The sequence below is a fragment of the Phocoena sinus genome, chromosome 1, assembly GCF_008692025.1.
Source record: "Phocoena sinus isolate mPhoSin1 chromosome 1, mPhoSin1.pri, whole genome shotgun sequence".
Lineage (NCBI taxonomy): Eukaryota > Metazoa > Chordata > Mammalia > Artiodactyla > Phocoenidae > Phocoena > Phocoena sinus.
In genome coordinates this window covers 24,923,759-24,950,807 of record NC_045763.1, presented here as the reverse complement: position 1 = coordinate 24,950,807, position 27,049 = coordinate 24,923,759, and the positions used below count along the sequence as shown (strand labels likewise).

The window sequence follows — 27,049 nt, the reverse complement described above, 5'->3', positions numbered from 1 at the left end:
GGCATAGTTTTTGAATCTGGAGTAATTGCTGTCTGCCAAATAGTGACTACTTTTTAAAACCTTCAGTGCCATAGAGAGTATAAGTCTAAGTTGGTCACATAACAAACTATGTGGCTAATATGCTAAAATAGGGTCATGAAAATGCTGAATGATTTGGGGTGTAGAATTCAGGGTCCATGTGGTAAATACAGAAGGAATTACGTGACCAGTTGGAAAGTGAGTCGCTCTAGTTTGAGAACATCGTCCTCATGGAGGCAAATCTCGAGCTGATTTAGCAAGACTGGAGATCTAGGCTTAACAGGCTAATGGGAGTAAAGAGGAGAGAGATAACTTTTTCCCAAAGATACTGAGGCTCTCCTCTTGATCCATTCCCTCAGAATCTTAGCATTTGGAAAGGAAGGAGGGAGTCTTGACGTGGCAACTCACTTGGATAATCTACCTGTCCGTCAATAGGATCTGCTACCTGATTCTCAGCTACTAGTCAAGAAGTCTTTTGGCTCTTTGCTTATAACTGTGCCTCAGGGTGGATGATGTCTGTTTTGATTTTGGTGTTCTGGTTCTGTGTTCCTTAAACTTACTAGTGGCCAAGTCTCTGGAAGGCTTAAGGATCTTTGCAGAACGTACTTGAACTACTGATTTGCTTAATTTCATTGAACAAACTAGAAACAGTTTTATCAGCAGGAAAATAACTCTAAATACCTTATTGTGTATAGAGTGTTCCTTAATAACACTCATCAAACTTCACTCTGTGCTGGACCAAGCTCCCTAAGGATTGGAACTGTGTCTATTCATTTACCTTATTTTACTCCAGCACCTGGCATAGGTATTTAGTACATTTGCAATGAGTGAATGTAGTATAAAGTTCTCCTATGACCTTCAAGTCAGTTGCAGCTTCCAGAGTTTCCCATAAGTACCATCATTTTGCAGTCTGCTTCTACTCATAGCAGACAGTAGCTGTGAGTGCCAACTTTTTAAAAGTACAGGAGAAACACTTAAGATTTAAAAAATTATAGCCATTAACTAAAATGTTTTTATTTTATGAAATGTGAAAATATTGCACTATTTTTGTTTTAATGTTAAGAAAATTGATCTAGCTAATAGAACTAATAGTGTTCCAAAGGAGTATAATTTCAGAACTGTTGTTCTAGTGAATTCATAAGTACCCTTTCCATGGCCAATAATGAGTTTTCTTTTGCCTAGTAATGCTCACAGAACCCCTGTCGCCCTAACAGTGTTGTGGAATGTCTATGGTGACTGCGATAACTATGCTACATTGAAGGGACACAGTGGAGCAGTGATGGAACTGCATTATAACACAGATGGCAGGTGAGTATTCTGCATAGTGGGTGACAACTGCTTCTTATAGTAATTCTTCTTGGCATCCTTTCACATTTCATCCCTGAGTTTTCTCTCAGGAGACTGTGCTGTCAAAAACTACTGCGTTTTATGGACTTGAAGACACGGGGAAGAGGAAGGGTAAGCTGGGACGAAGTGAGAGAGTGGCATGGACACATATACACTACCAAATGATGGCTAGTGGGAAGCAGCCACATAGCACAGGGAGATCAGCTTGGTGCTTTGTGTCCACCTAGAGGGGTGGGATAGGGAGGGTGGGAGGGAGACGCAAGAGGGTGGAGCTATGGGGATATATGTTTACGTATAGCTTATTCACTTTGTTATACAGCAGAAACTAACACACCATTGTAGAGCAACTATACTCCAATAAAGATGTTTAAAAAGAAAAAAATCTGCGTTTTGGACAACCACTTTATTATCCTATCGCTGTAACCCAAGTAAGGTGTTTATTGTTCCATGTATGCATTTATAGACATATCACCTCTATCTAACATATCAACATCGCAGAAAGAAAAATTTTAAGACATAAAATGTAATTTACATATATAAAAATTAGCGACTTTTATTATAAAAGTAATAATAAAATAATCTATTTCAAGAAAACTCGGAAAAAAAGCAGGAAAATGACCAAATAGCCCACGTTTTTACCACTCCAAAGATAATCACTGTTAATATTATGATATGTTTTTCTCAAGCCTTTTTCCTATTCAAAACAGTTTGGTTTTTTTGTATATATTAGAACTACTTGTGGGAGTTCCCTGGCAGTCCAGTGGTTAGGACTCAGCGCTTTCACTGCCGTGGCCTGGGTTCAGTCCTGGTCGGGGAACTAAGATCCCACAAGCCACGCAGCACAGCCAAATTTAAAAAAAAAGAACTACTTGTACAATCTTGTCTGCTGCTTTTTACCCTTAACATTATTCACCTGTCATATCTGTTTACTATACCATACTATTTATTATAAATATTTTAACAATTGCATAACTTTAGAATAACTACAGATAATATAAAAATGTGGTTATACAAAGTTAATTAATCCCATTCGGTATTTCAGTAAACATTTACTGTTTTACAGCTCTGACCCCTAAAAATTTTAGGGTTCCCTGAACAACTGGGTGCATAGTCTTGTATAAATTTTTCCTATTTGAGTAAAGAAAGCATTGTAAATTCAATCAGAACTTAGAAATCAGCCTCAGAGACAAAACCTTTTGAGTTTTAGAGAAAGAGAGTTACCAAGCCATTGGGTCAGGAATTGCTACAGTGTGTCTCACCTCCACAGCAGGGAGTGATTAAACATTTCCAAGTGGAAGGATGTGTAAAGTGTTGTATATCAAAAAGGAGGGAAAGATTGAGAAGACTGCTGTATTAGATGTATGATGTGGGGACTGACAGGGAATTTTTTTTTACATTTCGTAGAGCAGACCTTATAACTGGGTCTAGAGCGTGATTAGGATTTTGTTATGTAAGGTGAGGCATTCCAGCATCAGGTGCCAAGCTGTCAGAGCACGTTAGTGATCTTGAAAACTGGCACGTTTTGGCAAGTGGAGAAGATAGATGGCTATTCCTTGTCTTCACTTATTTTTTTGTTCTTCCTCTCACCTTCTAGTATGCTCTTCTCAGCATCCACAGATAAAACTGTGGCGGTGTGGGATAGTGAAACAGGCGAGAGAGTTAAAAGACTGAAGGGGCACACTTCCTTTGTGAATTCCTGTTATCCGGCCAGGAGGGGTCCCCAGCTTGTCTGCACTGGCAGTGACGACGGTACAGTTAAGGTGGGTGTTGTCTGTCTGTGTGTTGAGGGTTTCTGAGGTGACATAATGTGAACCTTATCTTGTCTTCCCACCTGTGCTTTACCCTCCTCTCCACAACTTTGTTTCATCAGACATTTCCCAAAACAGACACTATTTAAAATATGTTTAAAATAATAAGCAGTTAAGGGTTTTTTTCTTTTTTTAGGTATCATATAGAATAATATTGCAACTGTGTTGAACCATTGTGACTTGGAATAAAGTGGTCCACCATCCAAGAATAATTGGATTCTTGACTTAGCTGTTTACTTAAATGTGTGACCATAGGCAGTTCACTTTTCTGATCCTCAGCTTATCAGTCTTTAGAACACTGACAATTATATACATGTCTTACAAGACTGTTGTGTAATTATAGTCAGCATAATAAAAAGGTTTTATATACTGACTATATAGTACGTGGTTTTAGTAACAGGATGGGGTATTAAAAGTCATTTAGGGCTTCCCTGGTGGCGCAGTGGTTGAGAGTCCGCCTGCTGATGCAGGGGACATGGGTTCATGCCCTGGTCCGGGAAGATCAGAGCGGCTGGGCCTGTGAGCCATGGCTGCTGCGCCTGCGCGTCCGGAGCCTGTGCTCCGCAGCGGGAGAGGCCACAACAGTAGAGAGGCCCACGTACCGCCAAAAAAAAAAAAAAAAAAAAAAAAAAAAGTCATTTAGTCCAATGATTGCTGACCTGTATGCATATCAGAATTACGTGAAGAACATGCTAAAAATACCCAGATTCTGGTTTAGTAGGTCTGGAATGGGATTTTTTTTGTTTTGTTATTGGGTATTTGTTGCTGCAGGTGGGCTTTCTCTAGTTGCGGGGAGCAGGGGCTACTGTTCATTGCAGTGCATGGGCTTCTCATTGCGGTGGCTTCTCTTGTTGTGGAGCATGGGTTCTAGGTGTGTGGGCTTCAGTAGTTGTGGTTCATGGGCTCTAGAGCTCAGCCTCAGTAGTTGTGGTGCACGGGCTTAGTTGCTCCGCAGCATGTGGGATCCTCCCAGACCAGGGCTCGAACCCGTGTCCCCTGCATTGGCAGGCGGATTCTTAACCACTGTGCCACCAGGGAAGTCCCAAGACTTTATTTTTTTAGAGCAGTTTTAGGTTCACTGCAAAATTGAGGGAAAGGTACAGAGATTTCCCATATATCCACTGCCCCCACCATGGATAGCTTCCCCCACCAGAATGGTACCTTTGTTACAATTGATGAACCTACATTGACATGTCATTATCACCCAAAGTCCATAGTTTACATTAGGGTTCACTTTTAGTGGTGTATATTCTCTGGGTTTGGACAGATGTGTAATGACATGTATCTGGCACTATGGTATCATACAGAGTATTTCAACTGCCCTAAAAATCCTTTATGTTCCACCTATTCATTCCTCTCAACCCCAGGGAACCACTGATCTTTTTGCTGTCTCCTTAGTTTTGCCTTTTCCAGAATGTCATATATAGGTAGACTCATAAAGTGTATAGCCTTTGCAGATTGGCTTTTTTCACCTAGTAATGTGCATTTAAGATTCCTCCATGTTTTTTCATGGCTTAATAGTTCATTTCTTTTCGGTGCTGAATAATATTCCGTTGTTGGATGTACCACAGTTTATTTATCCATTCACCTACTGAAGGACATCTTGGTTGCTTCCAAGTTTTGGCAATTATGAATAAAGCTGCTCTAAACATCTGTGTGTAGGTTTTTGTGTGGACCTAAGGTTTTAACTCTTTGGGTAAATACTGAGAAGCACAATTGCTGGATTGTGCAGTAAAGGTTTTGTAAGAAACTGCCAAACTGTCTTCCAAGGTGGCTGCACCATTTTTTCTTCCTACCAGCAATGAATGAGTGTTCCTTTGTTCCCCATCCTTGTCTGCATTTGGTGTTGTCAGTGTTTCAGATTTTGGCCTTTCTAATAGGTGTGTAGTAGTATCTTACTTTTTGTTTTACTTTGCATTTTCCCAATGATATATGATGTAGAACATCTTCTTTTTTCCAGTTTTATTGAGAATAATTGACATACATCACTGTACAAATTTAAGGCATGCAGCAAGATGGTTCGATTCACATATATTGTGAAATGATTATCAGTAGATTTGACCAACATCCATCTTCTCATATAGATACAACAAAAAGGAAAAAAATGGGAAAATTTTTTTCTTGTGATGAGAGCTCTTAAGATATACTGTCTTAACTTTTCTATATATCATATAGCAGTGTTAGCTGTAGTCATATTGTACATTACATCCTTAGTACTTATGTATCTTATAACCAGAAATTTGTACTTTTTACCACCTTCCTCCAATTCCCACTTCTTCTACCCTCCTCCTCTGGTAACACAATGTTGAGCATCTTTGCATATGCTTATTTGCCATCTGTGTACTTCTTTGATGAGGTATCTGTTAAGTTCTTTAGCTCAATTTTTGATCTGGTTGTTTGTTATTGTTTTGTTTTTTTAATAAATTTATTTATTTATTTTTGGCTGCGTTGGGTCTTCATTGCTGCATGCGGGCCTTCTCTAGTTATGGCGAGCGGGGGCTACTCTTCGTTGTGGTGCATGGGCTTCTCATTGTGGTGGCTTCTCGTTGCAGAACACAGGCTCTAGGCACGCGGGCTTCGGTAGTTGTGGTATGCAGGCTCAGTAGTTGTGGCTCATGGGCTCTAGAGCGCAGGCTCAGTAGTTGTGGCGCACGGGCTTAGTTGCTTCACGGCATCTGGGATCTTCCCAGACCAGGGCTCGAACCTGTGTCCCCTGCATTGGCAGGCGGATTCTTAACCACTGCACCACCAGGGAAGTCCGTGTTTTTTATTGTTGAATTTAAGAGTTCTTTACTGTGTTTTGGATAATAGTCCTTTAACAGATGTGTCTTTTGCAAATATTTTCTCAACAGTCTGTAGCTTGTCCTCTAATTTTCTTGACATTTTCTTTCACAGAGAAGTTTTTAATGTTAATGAAGTTCAGCTTATCAATGATTTCTTTCATAGATTGTGCCTTTGGTGTTATATCTAAAAGTCATCACCATACCCTAGGTCACCCAAGTTTTCTTCTGTGTTACTTTCTAGGAGTTTAATATTTTACATATAGGTCTGTGATCCATTTTGAGTTAATTTCTGTGAAAGGTGCAAAAAAATATTCACTTTTTTTTTAACATGTGGACATACAGTTGTTCCACCATTTGTTGAAGAAACTATCTTTGCTCCATTGTATTGCCTTTGCTCCTTTGTCAAAGACCAATTGACTGTATTTATGGGCGTCTATTTCTAGGCCTTTTATTCTCTTCCATTGATCTATTTGTCAGTTCTTTTGCCAGTATCACACTGTCTTGATTACTAGCTTTATAGTAAATCCTGAAGTTGGGTAGTGTCCTCCAGCTTTGTTGTCCAATATTGTATTGGCAAGTTGGGGTCTTTTGCCTTTCCAGATAAACTCCAATTTGTTGATATCCGTGAAGTAACTTAACTGGAATTTTGGTTGACATTGCATTGATCAGTATGATTGATCTATAGATCAAATTGGGAAGAACTGACATCTTGACAATGCTGAGTCTTCCTACCCGTGAACATGCAATATCTCTCCATTTATTTCGTTCTACTTTGATTTCATTCATTAGAGTTTTTAAGTTTTCCACATAGAGATCGTGTACAGATTTTGTTATATTTACACCTAAGTATTTCTCTGTTTTTGGATGCTAATGTCAATGGTATTGTGTTTTTTAGAATCAGAATGTTAAATGTGTTCCTCAAGTGATTTGATATAGCAGGTATGATATTTTGGGAGCCACTGATCTCCTCCAGCATCCTCACTTTACAGATGAGGAAAATGAGGCCTAGAAATAGTAACCTACTTCAGGGGCACACAGGACATGCTGCTTTGTAGTACCATTTTATTCTTTCTTTGGCACTAGTTTTTGACTCTGGATTTTTTTTTTTTAATGATTAAACAGGGAGGGATTTCAAAGGAGAACATCTGAGAAATCACACTCAACTTGTGATTGTTTGTTGCTTTTTTAAATGAATTTGCTTTTTTTCATAATTAAAGGTGGTGACACTGACCTACTGGATTATCTGCTTTGAGATGTTTTCTACTAAATGGTTTTGTAATAAACAATCACTTGGGCCCCTTGATGCTTGACTGAGAGTCTGTGGCTTAGGAATAACTACCAGAGGTCTTTTTGTTTTGTTTTGTTTTTGTTTTTTAATAGGTTTATTTTCCTTTTTGTTGAGAGAATTATAGATTCTCCTGCTGTTCTAAGAGATAATACAGAGATCCCATTTACTCTTCACCCAGTTTTCAGCAACGTTAACTTGTCTCATAACTATAAAAGGTGACATTGCTACAATCCCTCAGTCTTGTTCAGATTTCACAAGTTTCGCATGAAATTCCCAGAGGTCTTAACGTAGGTGTACTATAATTGGAGAGACCTAACAGCTGATTTGCTAATTGACATTTCAAAAGGCAGAGGCAAGAGTGCCCTAATGAATTTTGTTAACAAACATTTATTGAGGGCTTGCTATGGTAACCATCTAGGAACTTATTCTTTTCTCTTTTTTTGGCTGTGGTGGGTCTTAGTTGTGGCACGTGGGATCTTTGTTGTGGCATGCAGCATCTTTTAGTTGCAGCATGCAGGATCTAGTTCCCTGACCAGGGATCAAATGTGGGCCCCCTGCATTGGGAGCGTGAAGTCTTAACCACTGGACCACTAGGGGAGTCCTTAGGAACTTATTCTTGTTTAGTTTCACCTTTTCTTCTTTTATCTTTTCTCTGACTTTGTTTCATTTTGTCTTTGTGCTCATATTTATCTTTCCATCTCTCCTTAGCTTTTTCTTTTTCTACTACCTTCCATTGTATACGTTCTTTTCTACTCTTTCCTTCTTTCAGTTTCTTGCTTCTCTTCTCCCTTAATTAAACATGGTTTGAAATAATCATACTCAAGGCAGTATTTATTTTCAAGGCAGTATTTTTTAAATGTGCAATATATCACATTACTTAAAGTGACTTTTTAACTAGTTCTTTATTTTTAATTTCAATATATTATTTATATAATTATTGCTTCATTTTTTAATTTTTTTTTTTTTTTTTTAATTTTTTTTTATTTTTGGCTGTGTTGGGTCTTCGTTTCTGTGCAAGGGCTTTCTCTAGTTGCGGCAAGTGGGGGCCACTCTTCATCGCAGTGCGCGGGCCTCTCACTATCGCGGCCTCTCTTGTTGCGGAGCACAGGCTCCAGATGCGCAGACTCAGCGGCCATGGCTCACGGGCCTAGTTGCTCCGCGGCATGTGGGATTTTCCCAGACCAGGGCTCGAACCCGTGTCCCCTGCATTGGCAGGCAGACTCTCAACCACTGCGCCACCAGGGAAGCCCTGTTGCTTCATTGAACAGCCTTTTACATATGCCTTTTAGTTACTTGCCAAGTTGGAATGCTTTATTGTTGCTTTCTGTTGCTAGGTTTATAACTATAGGAGTTTAATAACTTGTGCTTATCTAAGAAGGAATATGTCATGTTTCTTATTTGTCAGAGTTCTCAACAGAAAGCAGAGGTTTCAATAACTCTTGTATTTTTCAGTCTAGAAGTGGTATCCTCAGCATTGTCCATACCAGTCTTTTCAAACCATTTTCAGCAATCCATTCTTTCTTCTAATGAAGCAATTAAGTGAAATCATATATGTTATTCCCTTTTACAAACAATTCAAGTCCTGGTACCATTACATAGACTGAAGTAGGAAAGGTGTTTGGGTTAGAGGTGGGGATAGGCCAAAGTGTCCCAGAGTGGCGTGTCAGAACCCAAGTGAGATGAAAGGAGAGCATCCACACTGGATGGGGGAGTATCCGCATCCAGTGTAGGGAGATGGAAACTGCATAGGGTAAGGAGGGCATCCACACAGCACGAGGTAGATGGCCCAGTGTGGGGAGCTGGAGGGAGGAGCCCAGCATGGAGAATCAGTGCCGTAGCAGGGTCAAAGAGTCATCTACACGTTGGTGTGGGGGAGACAGTAGGTGTCAGAGCCTGAGTTGAGGGTGCCCACACAGGGTGGGAGCAGTTCAGGTAGGGAGTCTGAGTCTGAGCAGACTCAGACAAGGATGGAGTCCCTGAGGAAGGGCAGCCTGGAAAGTGGTATTAGAGCCAGAGCAGAGTGAAGAGAGCGTTCACACAGAGGGGTCACCCAAATGGGGTGAGGAGGGGTTTCACATAGAATCAGCCCAGAATGGGAGTCCCATTCAAACAGGGAAAGAGGACATCCATGCAGGAGGCAGCTGGAAGAGGATGTAGGAGATTGGTTACATACAGGAAGCCTGATCAAATAAGTAAATATAATAAGTATAATGGGGGGCAGATTTCTCACTGTCAGAGAAAGGATTTACCAATACAGAAAGAGAAAACTAAAATGCATCTTGTGTTGTCAGTATCGAATTCAGAGTATCAGTGTGAGCTCACGACATTCAATATATAAACAGATAAGTGTAGGAAAAGAAATTAGATGTAAATGTGTGTTTGTAGATGTATGTGTGTGCACCTGTGTATGCATATATTGCCTAACTGTCCACTTAGAGGGTCTAGGAACAACACCCCAAAACCAATGAGCACATCTACTGTATAGGTCTTGGCCTTTAAATACCATTTTCCACTAAAAGGGCTCCTTATTTCAGGTCTGGGCAGGGAAAGTACACGGTGGGCCTAGAATGTCTTATGCAAAAAAGCTTGCCAGAGGAGTCTCTTAAATGATCAAATTGAATGTTATGGGAGTTCCCTGGTAGTCTAGTGGTTAGGATTCAGCACTTTCACTGCCATGGCCTGGGTTCAGTCCCTGGTCGGGGAACTGAAATACTGCAAGCCATGTAGTGCAGCCAAAATTTAAAAGAAAAAAAAATGTTTTGAATGTTTTTAGTAATGGGACAAATGAAAATTGTGAGCCACTCGATAGGATACAATGAAAATACAACATCACTTCAGTATAGTCCTGCCAAATAACTTGAATCTAATCATGAGAAAACATCCGACACACAAATTGAGGAACATTACTGTCCTATAATTTTGCGAAGCGTCAAGGTTATGAAACTCTAGGAAAGTCTAAGGAACTCTTCCTGGCTGAAGGAGACTAAAGAAACATGACAGCTAAATTTAACATATGGGGACTTCCCTGGTGGTCCAGTGGCCAAGACTCTGTGCTCCCAATGCAGGGGGCCCAGGTTCGATACCTGGTCAGGGAACTAGATCTCACATTCTGCAACTAAAGATCCCACGTGCCGCAACTAAGACCCGGCGCAGCCAAATAAATACATAAGTATTTACAAATAAATAAATAAATAAATTCAACATATGATTCTGAACTGAATCCTTTTGCAATAAAAGACCCTATTGGGACAAGTGGTGAAACTTGAATGAGATCTGAGGATGATAGTAATGTATGGGTGTTAGTTTCTTGATTCTGATGGTTGTGTTGAGATTACGTAGGAGAACATCTTGTGAGACAAGCACATTAAATATACTGAAGTATTTAGGAGTGTCAGGGCATTAGGTCAGCAACTCAAATGATTTAGGCAAAACAAAGTTCTCGTTTACAATTTTTTTGGTAAGTGAATATTTCAGAATAAAATAATCTTTTAAAAATTTTGGTTGTCTGGAACTAAAATTCTGAAATATTTGAATCAAGCTTTAAGTGGCTACCATAGCTTTTACGATAAAGACAGATTGATTTGACCTGAGTAGAGAATATTTGTTAAGACAGAGATTGTAGTAAGTCTGGTAAGATGTGGGAACTAGATTATCAAGACCTTGAATTCCAAGCTAAGAGGTTTGGACTTCATTCTATAGCCAGAGAGTTTGATGGGTAAGGGTTGGCTGTTGGGTCTCTAGAAGAGGAGTGAAGCACTCTTTTTGCATCATCGATCTGAGTAACACTAAGCCTTTTTTAGTTCATGTTTCCATCAATGAAGTAGAAACTACTTTCATCCTAAACCATGAGAATTGGAAAGAAGAGGTATCTTGGCACAGGGACAACTCATATTCTACTTGTTTACCACAGGATTGAATTTAAACCCCTGGCCTTTACTATGATTCCATGGTTGATTCCTTTTTTTTATGAAAACCCTTTAAAACCTAGAACAGGGGCTTCCCTGGTGGCGCAGTGGTTGAGAGTCCACCTGCCAATGCAGGGGACATGGGTTCGTGCCCCGGTCCGGGAAGATCCCACATGCCGTGGAGCAGCTAGGCCCATGAGCCATGGCCGCTGAGCCTGCGCGTCTGGAGCCTGTGCTCCGCAACGGGAGAGGCCACAACAGTGAGAGGCCCGTGTACCGCAAAAAAAAATAAATTAAAACCTAGAACATAATCACCCCAAAGTCTTTCTCTTCTGAATGAAATGACCCATAGTCTTAAGACATTTCCTCATGGTTCTTCTCAAGTCTGTCAGTCATTTACTGAACCATATTTAGGACCTACTATCCACACTTTAAAAATGTAGACCCATGTTGTATTATAAGTTTATTATTTAAAAAAAAATAGAAACAAATTGGTTAGTTGGAGTATGAGAATCTAGAGTTGTTATACCTAATCTTCATCTTTCTTCCTCTTCTATATTAATGATCAAGCCCCCATTAAAAGTAAGTGTTGGGAATTCCCTGGTGGGCCAGTGGTTAGGACTCCACGCTCTCACTGCGGAGGGCCCGGTTGCAATCCCTGGTCAGGGAACTAAGTTCCCACGAGCTGCGAGGGATGGCCAAAAAAAAACAGAACTAAAAAAAAAATGTTAATTTTTTTACACAAGCATATATTACTTTAGTTATTATAAGGAATGAGCACACGTTTTGGTACTTTTAAATTAATGCAATGTTAACGTAATAGAATCAAACAGTACTAAAATCTAGTCCTCATTTTGCTGTTGACTTCCTAGGTATTCTTCATCAAGTCATTTCCTTCTTTGAGCTTTAGTTTCCTCATCTAGGTAGTTTATGCACAGTACTTTTAAATATTTTTATCACAACCAACATTAAGGAATACATTTTATACTATGGTCTAATATATATTCCTTTCAGTATGTCTTATATGTGAATGAACCAACCCATTCTATATGTGACATTCTCTGATATCTCCCATAATTTTTTAAATTGAGGTAAAATTCACATGAAATCCACTGTTTTAACCTTTTAAAAAGTGTACAATTCAGTGACATTTAGTACATTCACAGTGTTGTGTGACCATCACCACAATCCCATACTAGAACATTTCCATCATCCCCCAAAAGAATCCCCATACCCATTAAGCAAGTCATTACTTTTCCTCTACCTTCCAGCTCCTGGCAACTACTAATCTATTTCTGTCTCTGTGGATTTGCCTATTCTGGACATTTCATATAAATAGAATCATACGGTATACGGCCTTTTGTGTCTGGTTTCTTTCACTCAGCGTATGGTTTCAGGGTTCATCCATGTTGTATTGTTATCAGTACTTCATTCCTTTTTATGGCTAAATAATATTCCACTGTATAGCTATACCATCTGTTGCTTATCCATTCCTCGGTTGATGGATATTGAGTTGTTTCTACTTTTTTACCTATCATGAACAATTCTGCTACAAACATTCATGTACAAGTTTTTGTTTGAACAACTGTTTTCGTTTCTCTTGGGTATATATCTAGGAGTGGGACTACTGAGTCATATGGTAACTCTTTGTTTAATAAGGAACGTCCAGACTTTTCCATAACAGCCACATCATTTTATATTCCCAACAGCAGTGTGTAAGGGTTCTAATTTCTCCATATCGTCACCAATACTTGTTATTTTCTGTGTTTGTGTGTTTTAATTATAACCATCCTAGTGAGTGTGAAGTGATACCTAATTATTGTTTTGACTTGCATTTCCCAAATAATTTGTGATATTGAGCGTCTTTCTATGTGCTTATATCTTCTAAAGAGAAATGTTTACTCGGGTCCTTTTGCCCATTTATTAATTGGGCTCTTTGTGGTTTTGATGCTAAATTATAAGATTATTTATATTTATTTATACATCTTATAAATTATAAGATTTATTTATTCTGGATACTAGACCTTTATCAGATATATGTTTTGCAAATATTTTCTCCCACTGTTGGTTGTCTTCTCATTTTCTTGATAAATATCCTTTAATGTACAAAAGTCTTTAATTTTTATGAAGTCTAATTTATCTGTTTTCTTTTGTCACTTGTGCTTTTGGTGTCATATCTAATAATTCATTGCCAAATTCAGGGTCATGAAGATTTACCCCTACGTTTCTCTCTAAGAATTTTATGATTTTAGCTTTTACATTTAGGTCTTTGATCCATGTCAAGTTAATTTTTGCATGTGTGAGGTAAGGGTCTACTTCATTCTTTTGCATGTAGTTATCCACTTGTCCCAGCACCATTTGTTGAAAGACTGTTTTTTTCTTCTGTATGGGCAATACTTTTTTGCTTCTTTTCATGCCTCATAATTTTTTGTTGAAAACTGAACGTTTGAGTATTATAGTGTGGCAACTCTGGTAATTAGATGCTCTCCAGAGTCTGTTGTTGCTCTTTTTTTTTTTTTTTAAATAAATTTATTTATTTTATTTTTGGCTGTGTTGGGTCTTCATTGCGGTTTGCAGGCTTCTCGCGGCGGCTTCTCTTGTTGCGGAGCACAGGCTCTAGGTGCGTGGGCTGCAGTAGTTATGGTGCAAGGGCTCAGTAGTTGTGGCGCATGGGCTTAGTTGCTCTGCAGCATGTGAGATCTTCCCGGGCCAGGGATTGAACCCATTTTCCTGCATTGGCAGGTGGATTCTTAACCACTGTAACACCAGGGAAGTCCCTGTTGTTGCTCCTTTTTTTTTTTTAAAATAAATTTATTTATTTTATTTTTGGCTGCATTGGGTCTTTGCTGCTGCACGCAGGCTTTTCTCTAGTTGCGGCGAGTGGGGGCTACTCTTTGTTGCAGTGTGCGGGCTTCTTATTGTGCTGGCTTCTCTTGTTGTGGAGCACAGGCTCTAGGCGCGCGGGCTTCAGTAGTTGCAGCACATGGGCTCGGTAGTTGTGGCTCGCGGGCTCTAGAGTGCAGGCTCAGTAGTTGTGGCACACAGGCTTAGTTGCTCCGCGGCATGTGGGATCTTCCCGGACCAGGTATCGAACCCATGTCCCTTGCATTGGCAGGCGGATTCTTAACCACTGCACTGCCAGGGAAGCCCTGTTGCTCCTTTTTGAAGCTATTGTTTATTTAGTGAATTTTCTGAACTAGTTTTGTAAACTCTGTATTCTTTGTCATGTATAGACACTGAAATCTCTGTTTCACCAGCTTAGTGGTTCACTGACAATTCAGCAGAGATTTCCCTAAACACCTGCGGGGGCAGGGAGGACTCTTCCAGTCTTTGTAGATTGGCTCTGTGGGTGTGTTGGGGCCTGCTATCACCTCTCAGCCAGGCAGTTTACAACTCTGTATTAGCCTTCACTTCCTGCTTGTGGTCAGCAAGAGGTTGAGAGCTTAGGGCCTTCTCAGGTCTTTCCTAAGCATGTGCCCAGACATGGCATGCAAGTGGCCTTCTAGAGTTGCAAAAATATGTCAAAGCTTTTCAAAGCCCTTATTCTCCAAACTGTCTCATTCCCCAGCCTTTCCTGTTTGCTGTTTATCCCTTGCCCCATTCAGCAGAGGCTCATGCATTTGTCTTTAAATGTTTTGGACAATTGCTTCTGCCCTGGGAGAGTTCCAAGTTAGGCAAAATAAAGTCAAACCCTTTGAGCTCAGCCATCAGGGAGCCACCAAACAGGTCCCAAAAAAAAAATTTTTTTGTTTTTAATATTTAAACCTACAATTCTTTGAAAATTAAGGTCCATTCTTCCTTGGGTACTTAGGAACCTATACTAGGAATGTAGGCTGTTGTCTTCAAAACTATTGCCGAGTAGGGATGGAGCCTGGATAACTTAAAATGCTACAAAACTGTCTTACTAGGACCCAGGTGGTTTTTGTCCTCAATAAGTATTCACCTAGTTGCTGTAAACTTTAGTTTCTAGAATTCTGATAAAGTTGGTTCTGACAGGTTTTTTTGCTGGGTATTTCTCTGCTTTTGTAGAGGGATAACCTTTGAGCATTCGCTACTCTGCCATTTTCACTGATGTAACCTCCTCTCCATACATATTTTTTAAATGTAAGTTGTAGCCCACTAATGAATTAAGATCTACAGTTCGAAAACACTGGTCTAATATCCTTGGTGTACTAAGAACATATGAACTAATAAGCGAGGTGAAGATTTCCACTCTGAGGGCATGTTAATTAACTATGTTTATTCAAACTTTAACAAAGGAGACTGAAAATATAACCAAAGTGATTTGTTCCACCAACCTTCAGATATGTTGGCAAAATTATAGTCACTTCTCACCATATTAATGGGATATTCAGACAAGTTTCTGAACAGGGTCCCCATTACAGATGTTTTCATCTCCACAGTCCTTGGATTTAGGGGTATACTGTGCAATTGCTGTTACTATAGACTCTCTTGTCCTCTTTTTCAGCTTTGGGACATCCGTAAGAAAGCAGCGATCCAGACATTTCAGAACACCTACCAAGTGTTAGCTGTGACCTTCAATGACACAAGCGATCAGATTATTTCTGGTGGAATAGACAACGATATCAAGGTATGTTAGATGTTTATCTTACATTTACCTTTCACCTATCTCCATTCACAGAGGTAAATCTTTCCAAACTTCTTAGCTTTGCACTTTATGCCAACTAAATGGAAGATAAATTAGAACTTATTTTCCTTCTGTCCTGTCTTCATTGACTTCCTAAGTCAGGATTGCATTATAGCTCATGTAAATGCCGTTAGGGAGTAGGCAGTTAATGTGAAGTGGGAAGTCCCTGTGTGGGAACTCCGAAAAATGAAGGGTGCATTCCCTGCGTAGAGGCATTTGAAACTTTTTTTTTAAATGTGCATTGGCCTCATGAGATAGCAGTAAATCAATTTGTGATTCTGTACCCTAATCTCTCAGTGTGTCTTTCTTTTTGAGACTATGGAAAGGAAGTTTTGGGGGGTCCATAGCTAAGAATGTGAGATGGTAATGATGTTGGAGAAAGAGGCAATAGACTACAGTGTCTAGAGGCAGTACAGTGTAGCTCAGGCTTTCAAGTAATTGACTTGGGGTCTGTTCTCAGTTCCACTATTTTCTAGTTTTTTGTGACTTCACACTAGTTCTTTCAGCCTCTGTTTCATCATGTGTGCACCAGGAGTAATAATAATATCTATCTCATAGGGTTGTCATGGGAATTGAATGAGCCAAATTCATTGGAGCACCTCGCAGAGTTTTTGGACATAGCAAATGCCAGTAAATATGAAATGTGTGGGGGCGGGGGGAGGCCACTCAGTTTGTGTCTGCTTTTACTTATTGGCTTCCTTAGGTATTTCAAAGACTTTGACTTACCTTCTGCTTACCTTCTGAGACTAGTAACTGCTGGGTAAATACTCAACTTATGTTGTCTCTACCTAGAAATTGTACTGTATTCCCATCTCTTCTTGCCTCCTTTGCTGTTACTATGGATGGAATGTCCTTTTGTCTAAAGGTAGTCCCTTAAATGGAAGGATTTCAACCTTTTTTTCCTGTCTCTGGGATCTCATTACATCAATTTTCCCAGATCCTATATATATATATATTTTTTTTTTTTAATATTTATTTATTTATTTGGCTGTGCTGGGTCTTAGTTGCAGCACTCGGGATCTTCCTTGCAGCACTCGGGATCTTTAGTTGTGGCATGTGGGATCTAGTTCTCTGACCAGGGATCAAACCCGGGCCCCCTGCGTTGGGAGCGCAGAGTCTTAGCCACTGGACCACCAGGGAAGTCCCCCAGATCCTATATTTTTAAACAACTGTATTGCTTCTCATTAGCATTTCATTATGCTCAGGTCTTCTCTTGGTGGGGTAAGGAGTCTTCCTTCAGTTCCACATTCTCTTGTTATTGCCCTGTCAATCTTCCCCTTTACAGCCAAACTTCTTTTTTTTTTTTTTTTTTTTTTTTTGCGGTACGTGGGCCTCTCACTGTTGTGGAGCACAGGCTCTGGACGCCCAGGCTTTAGCGGCCATGGCTCACGGGCCTAGCCGCTCCGCGACATGTGGGATCTTCCCAGACCGGGGCACGAACCCGTGTCCCCTGCGTCGGCAGGCGGACTCTCAACCACTGCGCCACCAGGGAAGCCCCAGCCAGACTTCTTGAAAGATGGTGATAGTGGTTATGATAATAGTGTTATCATTATCCTCTAATACTTAACTGTGTCGGACATTGTTCTTGTAGCTTTACATTATTAATTCATTTAAGCCTCACAACAATCCTTTGAAATAAGTACTACTAATGCCGTTTTACCAGCGAAGAAACTGAGCTAAGAGAGGCACAATAACCCGAGGCTATACAGCTAATAAGCGATGAGACCTCAGTTCAAAATGCAGAGTTTGGTTCCAGAGTCCTGCTCTTATTTAATACCTGTGAGAAATCCCCTGAATATTTCCCACACTCACTATCTCTAATGCCTTATCTCCATTCCATTCCTCAGTTCCCTATCTTCTGACCACTCCTCAGCAGTCTGGCTTCTGCCTCCACTGTTTTATTGACAGTGTTCTCTTCAAGGCCACCAGTGATCTCTCTGTTACTAAACCCAGTAGATCCTTTTAGTCCTTTTTTGTTTGTTTTTTAAACTGGCTCTAACAATATGCTTTCCTACCCCTTCCATCAGGCATATCCTTCCTCAGATACCTCTACAAGCTATTCTCTCTATGCATTCTTTAAATGTCATTATTCCCCCAGGTTCTTAACTAGATGCTCTTCTTATATATACCTTTCCCTGGACAAGTCTCATCTAATTCTGTGACTTTAATTGTCATTTCTGTTCAGATGAGTCTGTTCTCAACCCAGATCTTCAGCTCCAGGCCCATGTGTACCCAGCTACTCAGCATCCCCCACTTGGATGTCTCATAAGTACTTCAAAATTCACCATTTCCAAAATTCAGCTTCACATCCCTTTTCCACCCTATAACTATTTGGAGAATGTACAGTCAGAACATGGGGGCTTAATTAGATCATCTTAATAGCTAATGCATTATTTCCCTGAGTGAAGTTTGGGGGCCCACTATCATTAGAATCACTAGAGGGCTCTAATACACATAAAAGTGGATTAGTGTCATCTAGCTATGATAATTTTCATACTTTTAAGTTATTAAATTTACATACTATGAAATTAACCTTTTTTTAGTGTACAGTTCTATGAATTTTAATGCTTGTGCAGATTCATGTAACTACCACAAACAGTACAGAACAATTTCCATCACCCCAAAAATCTTCATAATGCTCCTCTGTGTCAAACCCTCTGCCCATCCCTAACCCCTACCAACCATTGATAATGTTCCTTGTCCTATAGTTCCTATTCTAGAATTTCATATGAATGGAATCATACAATATGTAACCTTTTGAGACTGGCTTTTTAAATTTAAACTATGAGAATTTGATCTTTTCATATCTACTGTGGGGATAGACTAGCCTGATACTCTTGTGTCAGTAATGTCTTCTTACCACAAGTAGTGTGGCTTATTCCGGGCTCTTTGTGTAGACTGTTCCAGGGCGTTTTATAAACAAATATATTCAGTTGTACCATAGTCCTGAAGGGAACTGAGTCCCTTTTTAGGTTTTGAAGGTTTTCCGTGTCTTCTCAGACACACGTTATATGTTATACCTTCTCTTAGGATCAGCTTTTTTTCAGATAGCTAATCTCAGTCTTTGTCTTTTGATATATACCAATTTTTTTTCTGAAATCCAAATATATCTCAAATATGAGTAATATATAAATATAGTCCCATGAGTACAGCAATTGATAACTCTACATCATAGCTTTGTAACCTTTTTTTTTTTTTAATTGAAATATAGTTGATTTACAGTGTTGTGCTAGTTTCTGGTATACAGCAAAGTAATTCAGTTGTACATATATATTCTTTCTCATTCTTTTACATTATGGTTTATTACAGGATATTGAGTATAGTTCCCTGTGCTGTACAGTAGGACCTTTGTTGTTTATTTTATGTATAGTAGTTTATATCTGCTAATCCCAAACTCCTAATTTATCCCTCCCCAACTCCCTTTCCCCTTTGGTAACCATAAATTTGTTTTCTATGTCTGTGAGTCTGTTTTGTAAATAAGGTCATTTGTGTCATATTTTAGATTCCACATGTAAGTGATGTATCATATGGTATTTGTCTTTCCCTTTCTGACTTACTTCACTTAGTATGATAATATCTAGGTCCATCCATGTTACTGCAAATGGCATTATTTCATTCTTTTTATGGTTGAGTGATACTACATTATATAATATACCACATTTTCTTTATCCATTCATCTGTTGTTGGACATTTAGGTTGCTTCCATGTCTTGGCTGTTGTAAATGGTGCTGCTGTGAACATTGGGTGCATGTATCTTTTCAGATTAGAGTTTTCTCCTGATGTATGCCCAGGAGTGGGGTTGTTGGATCATATCATAGCTTTGTAGTCTTTATCTTTCTAAACTAAAAAGTTATTATTCTGTCCACAAACGTTCAAGTTTTTCTGCCAGTGCTCATTTTCAGGGATTTTTTTTTTATTAGAAATGCACACAGTATTCTAAAAACTCGAGCATTCTTATCATGTACCTGCTCTGGATCATTATGTTCTCTTGTCAGCATTGGGAACTCCATGTTTGTGTGCTGTTTACAGTATGTCTTATTTTCCAAGCTAAAAATCAGGGTAGGCTTTCCTTAAAAGTTTTGCAGAGATGTAAAAATGCATTTAAATGTATGGTTAATAAATCAACTTTATTGGGAATAAAATTATTAAAAATTGAGATAAAATTATTTATTACAATTTAAATGTTTTTAGTAGTAAAAATGATCATTTGTTCATTGAAGAAAGTTTAGAAAAAGTAGAAAAAAAGTCACTCATAGTCTCATCATTCAGATTTAGTCACTCTTGATATTTCAGTTTATTTCCTCTCAGTCTCTTTCTGTGCCATGGTGTTTTGTATGTAAATGTCTTAATGTTCAGATAAAATTTTATATGATGCTCTTTTCACTTAGTAACATATAGCTACTACTTTGTCTGGAACCCCCGACACGAGATATTGCCATGGCTGGCTTAGTCTTGTCTTCAAATGTCAGCTCAGACATATCTGTAGAGAGGATTTCTTAGATGAAACTAGGCCCTCCTTCTAGTTGCTCTCCATCACATCACTCTGATCTTATTTTCTTCTTAGCGTTGTAGTTAGGATCATTTTTCTGTTTCTTTTTTTCTTTAGTTTTATTGAGATACAATTGACGTATAACACTGTATTAGTTTTCAGTATACAGCATAATGACTTATATAACACAAAATGAGTAACTTTAGAATTCTAGTTAACATCCATCACTTCACATTGTTAGAATATTTTTTCTTGTGATAAGAACTTTTAAGATCTATTTTCTTAGCAACTTTCAAATATACAATGCAGTATTGTTAACTTTAGTCACCATGATGTACATAACATCCCCAGAACTTAGGATCATTTTTCTGATTCTGCCACTTAATTCCTAGCTATGTTATCTTAAGAAAGTTATTTAACCTCTCTGAGTTTCCATTTCTTATCTCTAAATGGGAATAATCAGCCTACCTCATACAGTTGTTACATGGATTAAATGAGGTAAAAAATATAATATTCTTAGCAACATGGCAGTTACATAGTAAGTGTTCAGCACATGTCAGCTACCATCATCTAGAATATTAGAGTATTCTAGATATTTTATTTTTAGAATATTCCATAATGTAGTAAGCAGCAATCAATATACTGAACATTTAGTCTATTTCATATGTATCACTATCACAAATTATGCTGCTGTATCCAACATATTTGTGTGTGAAGCTTTTTCCATATTTAGTTACTTTCTCAGAATAGATTTCTAGATGAAAATTAATGTGTTAACAAATACAAGGATGTTTCACATTTTGGATACAGGTCGCCAGATTGTTTTTTGGCGACAGTAGTTAATAATTTGAAATCAGGTTGCTATAGCTATTTGGCTTCATTTTGCTCTTGTATAACTAAAGGGTGTACTTGAGAGATGTGAGACCATAGAATTTCAGTCTTCTCCCTGTTTAACAACATCCTGTTCTGACATGCTTAGGAGTGAGTAACTGCCCTTGGACCCAGAAAGACTCTTTTTAAAAATATTTATGTATGTATGCATGCATGCATGCATGCGTTGGGTCTTCGCTGCTCTGTGCGTGCTTTCTCTAGTTGTGGCGAGCGGGGGCTACTCTTTGTTGTGGTGCGCAGGCTTCTCATTGCGGAGTGTGGGCTTCAGTAGCTATGGCCCGGGCTTGAACCCAACCCGTATCCCCTGCCAATTGCCTCTATCAAATTGCCTCTAGTCAGTTAACAAGTACCCTTTAAGCAGTCAGGGGCTTACCAGCCTTGAGCATTTGCTTGACAAATCCCTACTGCCTTACTACATTAGGAAGTACTCCTGACTAGCCTGGTTTTTGTTTGCTTCTGTCTCTCAGATACACTGCCTATTCTGAGAAAGGGGGGAAGCAAACAGGGAATGGAAGCCCCTTTTAAAATCTGGAGTGAGCAAATTCTCTATATGTTTGTGAGCAAATATACTGTTCCTGCCAACCTCTTGGGATTTTCTTCCTGGGCATAGAATTGTGGAGTCAGAGGAAAATGAATAAAAGAAGAAAATGTGCTTCTTCTTAATGACTTGAAGATCTGATTGGCAATTCTTTGGCATTGCTTGTAATCCTGAGCTCTAGTCAGAATGGGAGTTTAGTTGATGATTTTTTTTAAGGTAGTGGGTAAAGATAGATTTTCCCACCTCTGCTCTCATCCTTTCCGATTATCTGGGCCAGAAGGATCTTTCTGGAATCTGGCCAACTCATTCCACTACTCTGAACCCTTCTGTGGCTCCCCAGTGAGGGAGATCAAATCCAAGCCAGTCATTCAGAACCTTTCATGAGCTGCCCTTTGCCTGCCTATCACTCAAGCATTGTCTGCTGCCTCTCTTTGCCTAATTCCCTACAACTCAGTAATTTTTTCATGCCTCTCTGCTTTCATGCATTATCTTTGCCTGGGAATACCCTTCTATTTTGTCTAAATAAAAAATACCTCTTAGGGGCTTCCCTGGTGGCGCTGTGGTTGAGGAATCCGCCTGCCAGTGCAGGGGACACGGGTTCGATCCCTCGTCCGGGAAGATCCCACATGCAGCTGAGCACCTAAGCCTGTGCACCACAACTACTGAGCCTGCGCTCTAGCGCCTGTGCTCCACAATAAGAGAAGCCACCGCAATGAGAAGCCCACACACCATACAAAGAGTGTTCCCTGCTCACCATCACTAGAGCGAGCCCATGCGCAACGAGGACCCAACGCAGCCAAAAATAAATAAATTAAATAAATAAAATTTTTTAAAAAACCCAACAACCTCTTGGGAATTCCCTGGTGGTCCAGTGGTTAGGACTCTGCGCTCTCACTGCCATGCGCCCAGGTTCCAACCCTGACTAGGGAACTAAGATCCCACAAGCTGCGTGGTACGGCAAACAAACAAACAAAGATCTCCTTTTTCCATATCCTGCTCAAGTCTGTGAAACCCCTTTCTCCCTCCCATCCATGTACCATGGGAACATTAATCCCTCTGCTGTCTTGGCTACTGCCTCCTTTCCAGGCCTCTTATCACTTTTTTAGCTCCTTGAGAACAGGGACAACATCTCTTTTATCTGCAGCAGCGCCTGCCACTAATCAGATGCCCAAACATTCACTGAACAGCTGATTAGGACATCTGCAAAATATTTTGCTTAAATTAGTGCCCTACTCACTCTTCTTTGGCAAATCCCAGATACGTTTTGGCTCTGCAAAACAGCATGTGCAGGCCTCAAAGAGGAAAGTCTGGAAGGAGCACCCAAGTGTTGTGAGGGATGATGAATTACATTCTCTCCTAAAAAGCTAAAGATTTCAACAATGCCTTCTCTGAAGAGGAGGAACAATAGCTTGAACAAAAAAAATGTCAGCCACTTCAAGCTTCCTTAATTATTGAGGCAACAAACATCCTGACACAAAAATGATTGTATATGAAGTGTGTTGGGTTCCACACATGAATTATTGATGGGGGAAGTGGAGTTGTCTGCCTTATGTATTACTTTGACATACAACATCAAACTCATTTCTAGATGAGGAAGGTGCCTTGCTTAAAGGGACAGCAGAAAATTGTTTCATTTAGAAAAACTATGTGTCAGTACTGAGTCGAATTTGGGTGAAATTTTATATAATAACAATGATCTTAACAAAATTGCTGTTCTTTTTCCATATGACATTCCAGACTATTTCTATTGCCTTTAATATATTTTTACATAGTTTCAGTCTATGTAAATATAGACTTTTTGTATATTCCTTCTTTGCTTAATAATAGATTATTTTATAAACTTTTTTTTTTTTTTTTTTTTTTTTTTTTTTTTGTGTGGTACGCGGGCCTCTCACTGCTGTGGCCTCTCCCGTTGCGGAGCACAGGCTCCGGACGCGCAGGCTCAGCGGCCATGGCTCATGGGCCCAGCCGCTCCGCGGCATGTGGGATCTTCCCGGACCAGCGCACGAACCCGCGTCCCCTGCATCGGCAGGCGGACTCTCAACCACTGCGCCACCAGGGAAGCCCTTTATAAACATTTTTACATTTGATCTTCAGAATATTTGTAGGAGTTGCTTAATAATAGCTACCAATTATTATTGGGCCTGCTGTGTACTAGGCATTCTATTTGTAATCCTCACAACAGCCATAAGAAGTAAATGTTATCCCCATCTTACAGACAGAAACAGGCTCAGAGAGGGTTAGTGGCCCAGTGATACATAACTCTTAAGTTGCAAAGACTGGTTCGGTCTGACCCTAAATGCTCACTCCTTCCACTCTGCTCTTCGAATGCTAGCATGAGAGCTCATAGTGTTACAGTGTGTTTATGAGCCATAACTTAATGAACAATTTATTTTTTCTGTCTGACATTAGGTTATTTTCAGCTGAACTGTTTCTCTTACCTTTCCTACCCAGGGAACAGTGAACCTACAATTTATTTTTCTTTTAATAAATATGCTTTTCCATTGTATACATGTTATGACGTTAAATGAAAAATTTTAAGCCTCTGTATTTTTGCATATTACCTTGTTATATGCATTTTACATGCAATCATAATGCCTTTGTCAAATGACTTGTTTACTTGTTTTTATACAGTTATAATAGTTTATTTTTAGTTGCTAAGAATCATAGTTTAAGTGTTTTAAATGCTACTTTGTTTTTTAATTCCTAATATATTTTGTTATGAATTGAAAATAACCTCTTTAAATTCTATTATTTTTTGTTAAACTTGATCTTAATATTTGACATTCATTAGTTCATATTTTTCTAGTCAAACTTAGTAACTTTGACTCTGTTTTAGAAAGGCAAGAGTTTTTTCTTCTTTGGTAGAAATCCTATATTTTGTGGTAAAGTAATGCTTGGCCCAGAGGCAGATTAAGAAGGGATACCAATTTTCCCAGGCAGTTGACTCTTTAATAACTATTTCTTTCCTGTTCACAATTTGATTTTCTGGGAGTGCTGCCTTGTTTTGTTTTGCAGGTCTGGGACCTGCGCCAAAATAAGCTGACCTACACGATGAGAGGCCATGCAGATTCAGTGACTGGCCTGAGTTTAAGCTCTGAAGGCTCTTACCTCTTGTCCAATGCAATGGACAATACAGGTAACTTTGGAAAGGAAAGCTCTCCCAGTGCCCAGTCACCGTAGACCCTAAAGAAAGTAGGCATTAGAAACTAGAAATGTGTGCTGGGTAAATGAGGGTCCAAGGAAAGAGTCCAGGTTGGCTTGCAGGTATCCACCAGGACAATTAGGAAAACAGGTTGTAATAGAAAAAACTTTAGGCCCAGAGGGCTGGGTGCATGGGAAGGCAGCCTGGCCTCCACGCCACATGCCACCATGTCGATGCTTTGCCGCCTCGGCGTTGTGAGGCAGATGTCTCTTCTTTGCCTGTGACAAATAGGTTTTGGAAAAAGTTGCCTTATGATGACCCTGAACTTGCACATTTATGAGACTCAGCAGGAAGAGAAGTCCAAACCCATCAGCCCGTTGCCCCATTTACTACAAAGAGGACCTGCCTTTTGATATTGTAGAGCTCATGGAGGAGATAGAAAAGAAGACAGGATTTTTAACAAATGTATTTAAGTGTTGTGTCACCGGCCATTGGAATTCAGAGCCTTCTTTGCTTACTACAGTGCCATCTGTAACAAGGAAACAGGCCAGCTCAGCAAAGCTGACAAGGAACTCATCATTGTGGTAACCAGCCTGGCTGACAGGTGCTCTTATAGCGTGGTTGTCCACAGTGCCCGGTACAGGGTCTTCTCAAAGAACCCAGTGCTCTCTGACCAGGTCTGTGTGAACTGGAGAAAGTCTGACCTCCCTGCCCAGGAAGAGGCAATGCTGGAATTTGCACTTGCTATTTTCCTGAGCTGATGACATAACAGATGACCATTTCAAAAAGCTTGAGGTGCGTGTCTTCAACCAAGAAGATGCCTGGGATATAGCTGCAATTTCAGCCTTTTTATGCCATGTCCAGCCACCTTGCTCATTTTGTCAGTCTTGTTCCCAACAAACAATTCTATCTGATGGGCAGAAACAATGATGTCAAAGACATCAGCAGTGAACCTGCTGCTCCCAAAGTATAAAAGCCTGAACAGAAAGACCAATGTTTACATGTCCAGCACACTGCATTATAAGACACCAGTTGGGAAGTAATTTTTTTAAATGTTTAGTCAGTGGATAGGGAAGAAAGTAAATAAATTTGTTCCCTGCCTGCTTGGTGAGATAGATCCTAAGGGACATGTGATATCTGGGCCTAGGGGAAACCTTTTACTTTTTTACTTCTGTTGTGATCAGGGACAAAGGAGTTCAGAGGATGCTTTAGGCATTTCTGATGAACTGATATCTCTGAATTTCAGCAGTTGAAGTTGAACATTTTTTAGCTTTTAAAAATAGTGTTACGTAGAAATTGGTCTGTATAGACTGTCGTTTGAACACGGTGGTATATAAAGACTCTGAAAGGCAGTGGGTAAATAGAAGCAGGCACCATGTTCTTTCTTTAATGCCTTCCCCATTAACCTCCAGTGATTTTTGTTTAAATCATGGTCATCTCAGTAGAATTTTAGTCCTTATGTAGTTTATTCTTATTTTAGGTTTTAGTAAAAATTATTTGGAACAAGAAAGTGCTCATATTTTAAGCAGAAGCGTAAGAAAAAACCAACCCTGACATTACTAAGCGACTCGTTCTGCGTGTCACAACCACCACTGCCTTATGTGTGCGGCTGTCTTAACTTTGCAGGAGTCATTTTCATTATGTAACTGATAGAGGTACATGCAAACCTACAAAATGCTTTTGTTTCCATATGACTTCTTTAGATTCTCTAAATTGCCAGTGAACAGTTCTTAATCAGTTTGGGGGCAATAGTGAGTTAATTTTGAATTGCCTGAACTGTGAAACCTGATTATCTTGAGACAGCACAACTCTTGCTGCAGAGCTTGTGTTTTTCTGTTGGAACTATATCTTAAATACCTTGGAATATGTAACCTTTTAAAATTGACTTTTGAGGGGAGGAGGCAGGGGCATAAAAAAGAAAAGAAAAAAAAATAAAAGGAAGAAAAAGAAAAAACTTTAGAAGAGATGGTCAAGAGGCCAGGATTCTAGTCCCAGATCTGCCATCTAATCCCTGAGCAACTTTGCACATAGCATTTGTCCTCTCTGGGCATCAGTTTCTATACTGATAATATAAGAGACCTGGACTTTACTTTTAAGGCCCATTTCAGCTCTGGTATGTTATGAATCCAAGGCTATGGATTCAAGCGGGGTACAAAAATAGTGATTAGTTTACTGAGGAAGATGAGTCT

General features: G+C 39.5%; 1 protein-coding gene across 2 annotated transcripts in view; it reads left to right on the top strand.

The window, feature by feature from the left end:
* SNRNP40 (small nuclear ribonucleoprotein U5 subunit 40) overlaps window positions 1-27,049 on the top strand; it is a 37,978-nt gene that overhangs the window by 3,050 nt on the left and 7,879 nt on the right. For both annotated transcript variants that reach the window (XM_032627326.1, XM_032627316.1), the window contains exons 3-6: window positions 1,233-1,326; window positions 2,960-3,125; window positions 15,618-15,740; window positions 24,734-24,854. In XM_032627326.1, coding sequence (XP_032483217.1) covers window positions 1,233-1,326; window positions 2,960-3,125; window positions 15,618-15,740; window positions 24,734-24,854 — 504 coding nt within the window. The remainder of the gene's footprint in view (window positions 1-1,232; window positions 1,327-2,959; window positions 3,126-15,617; window positions 15,741-24,733; window positions 24,855-27,049) is intronic.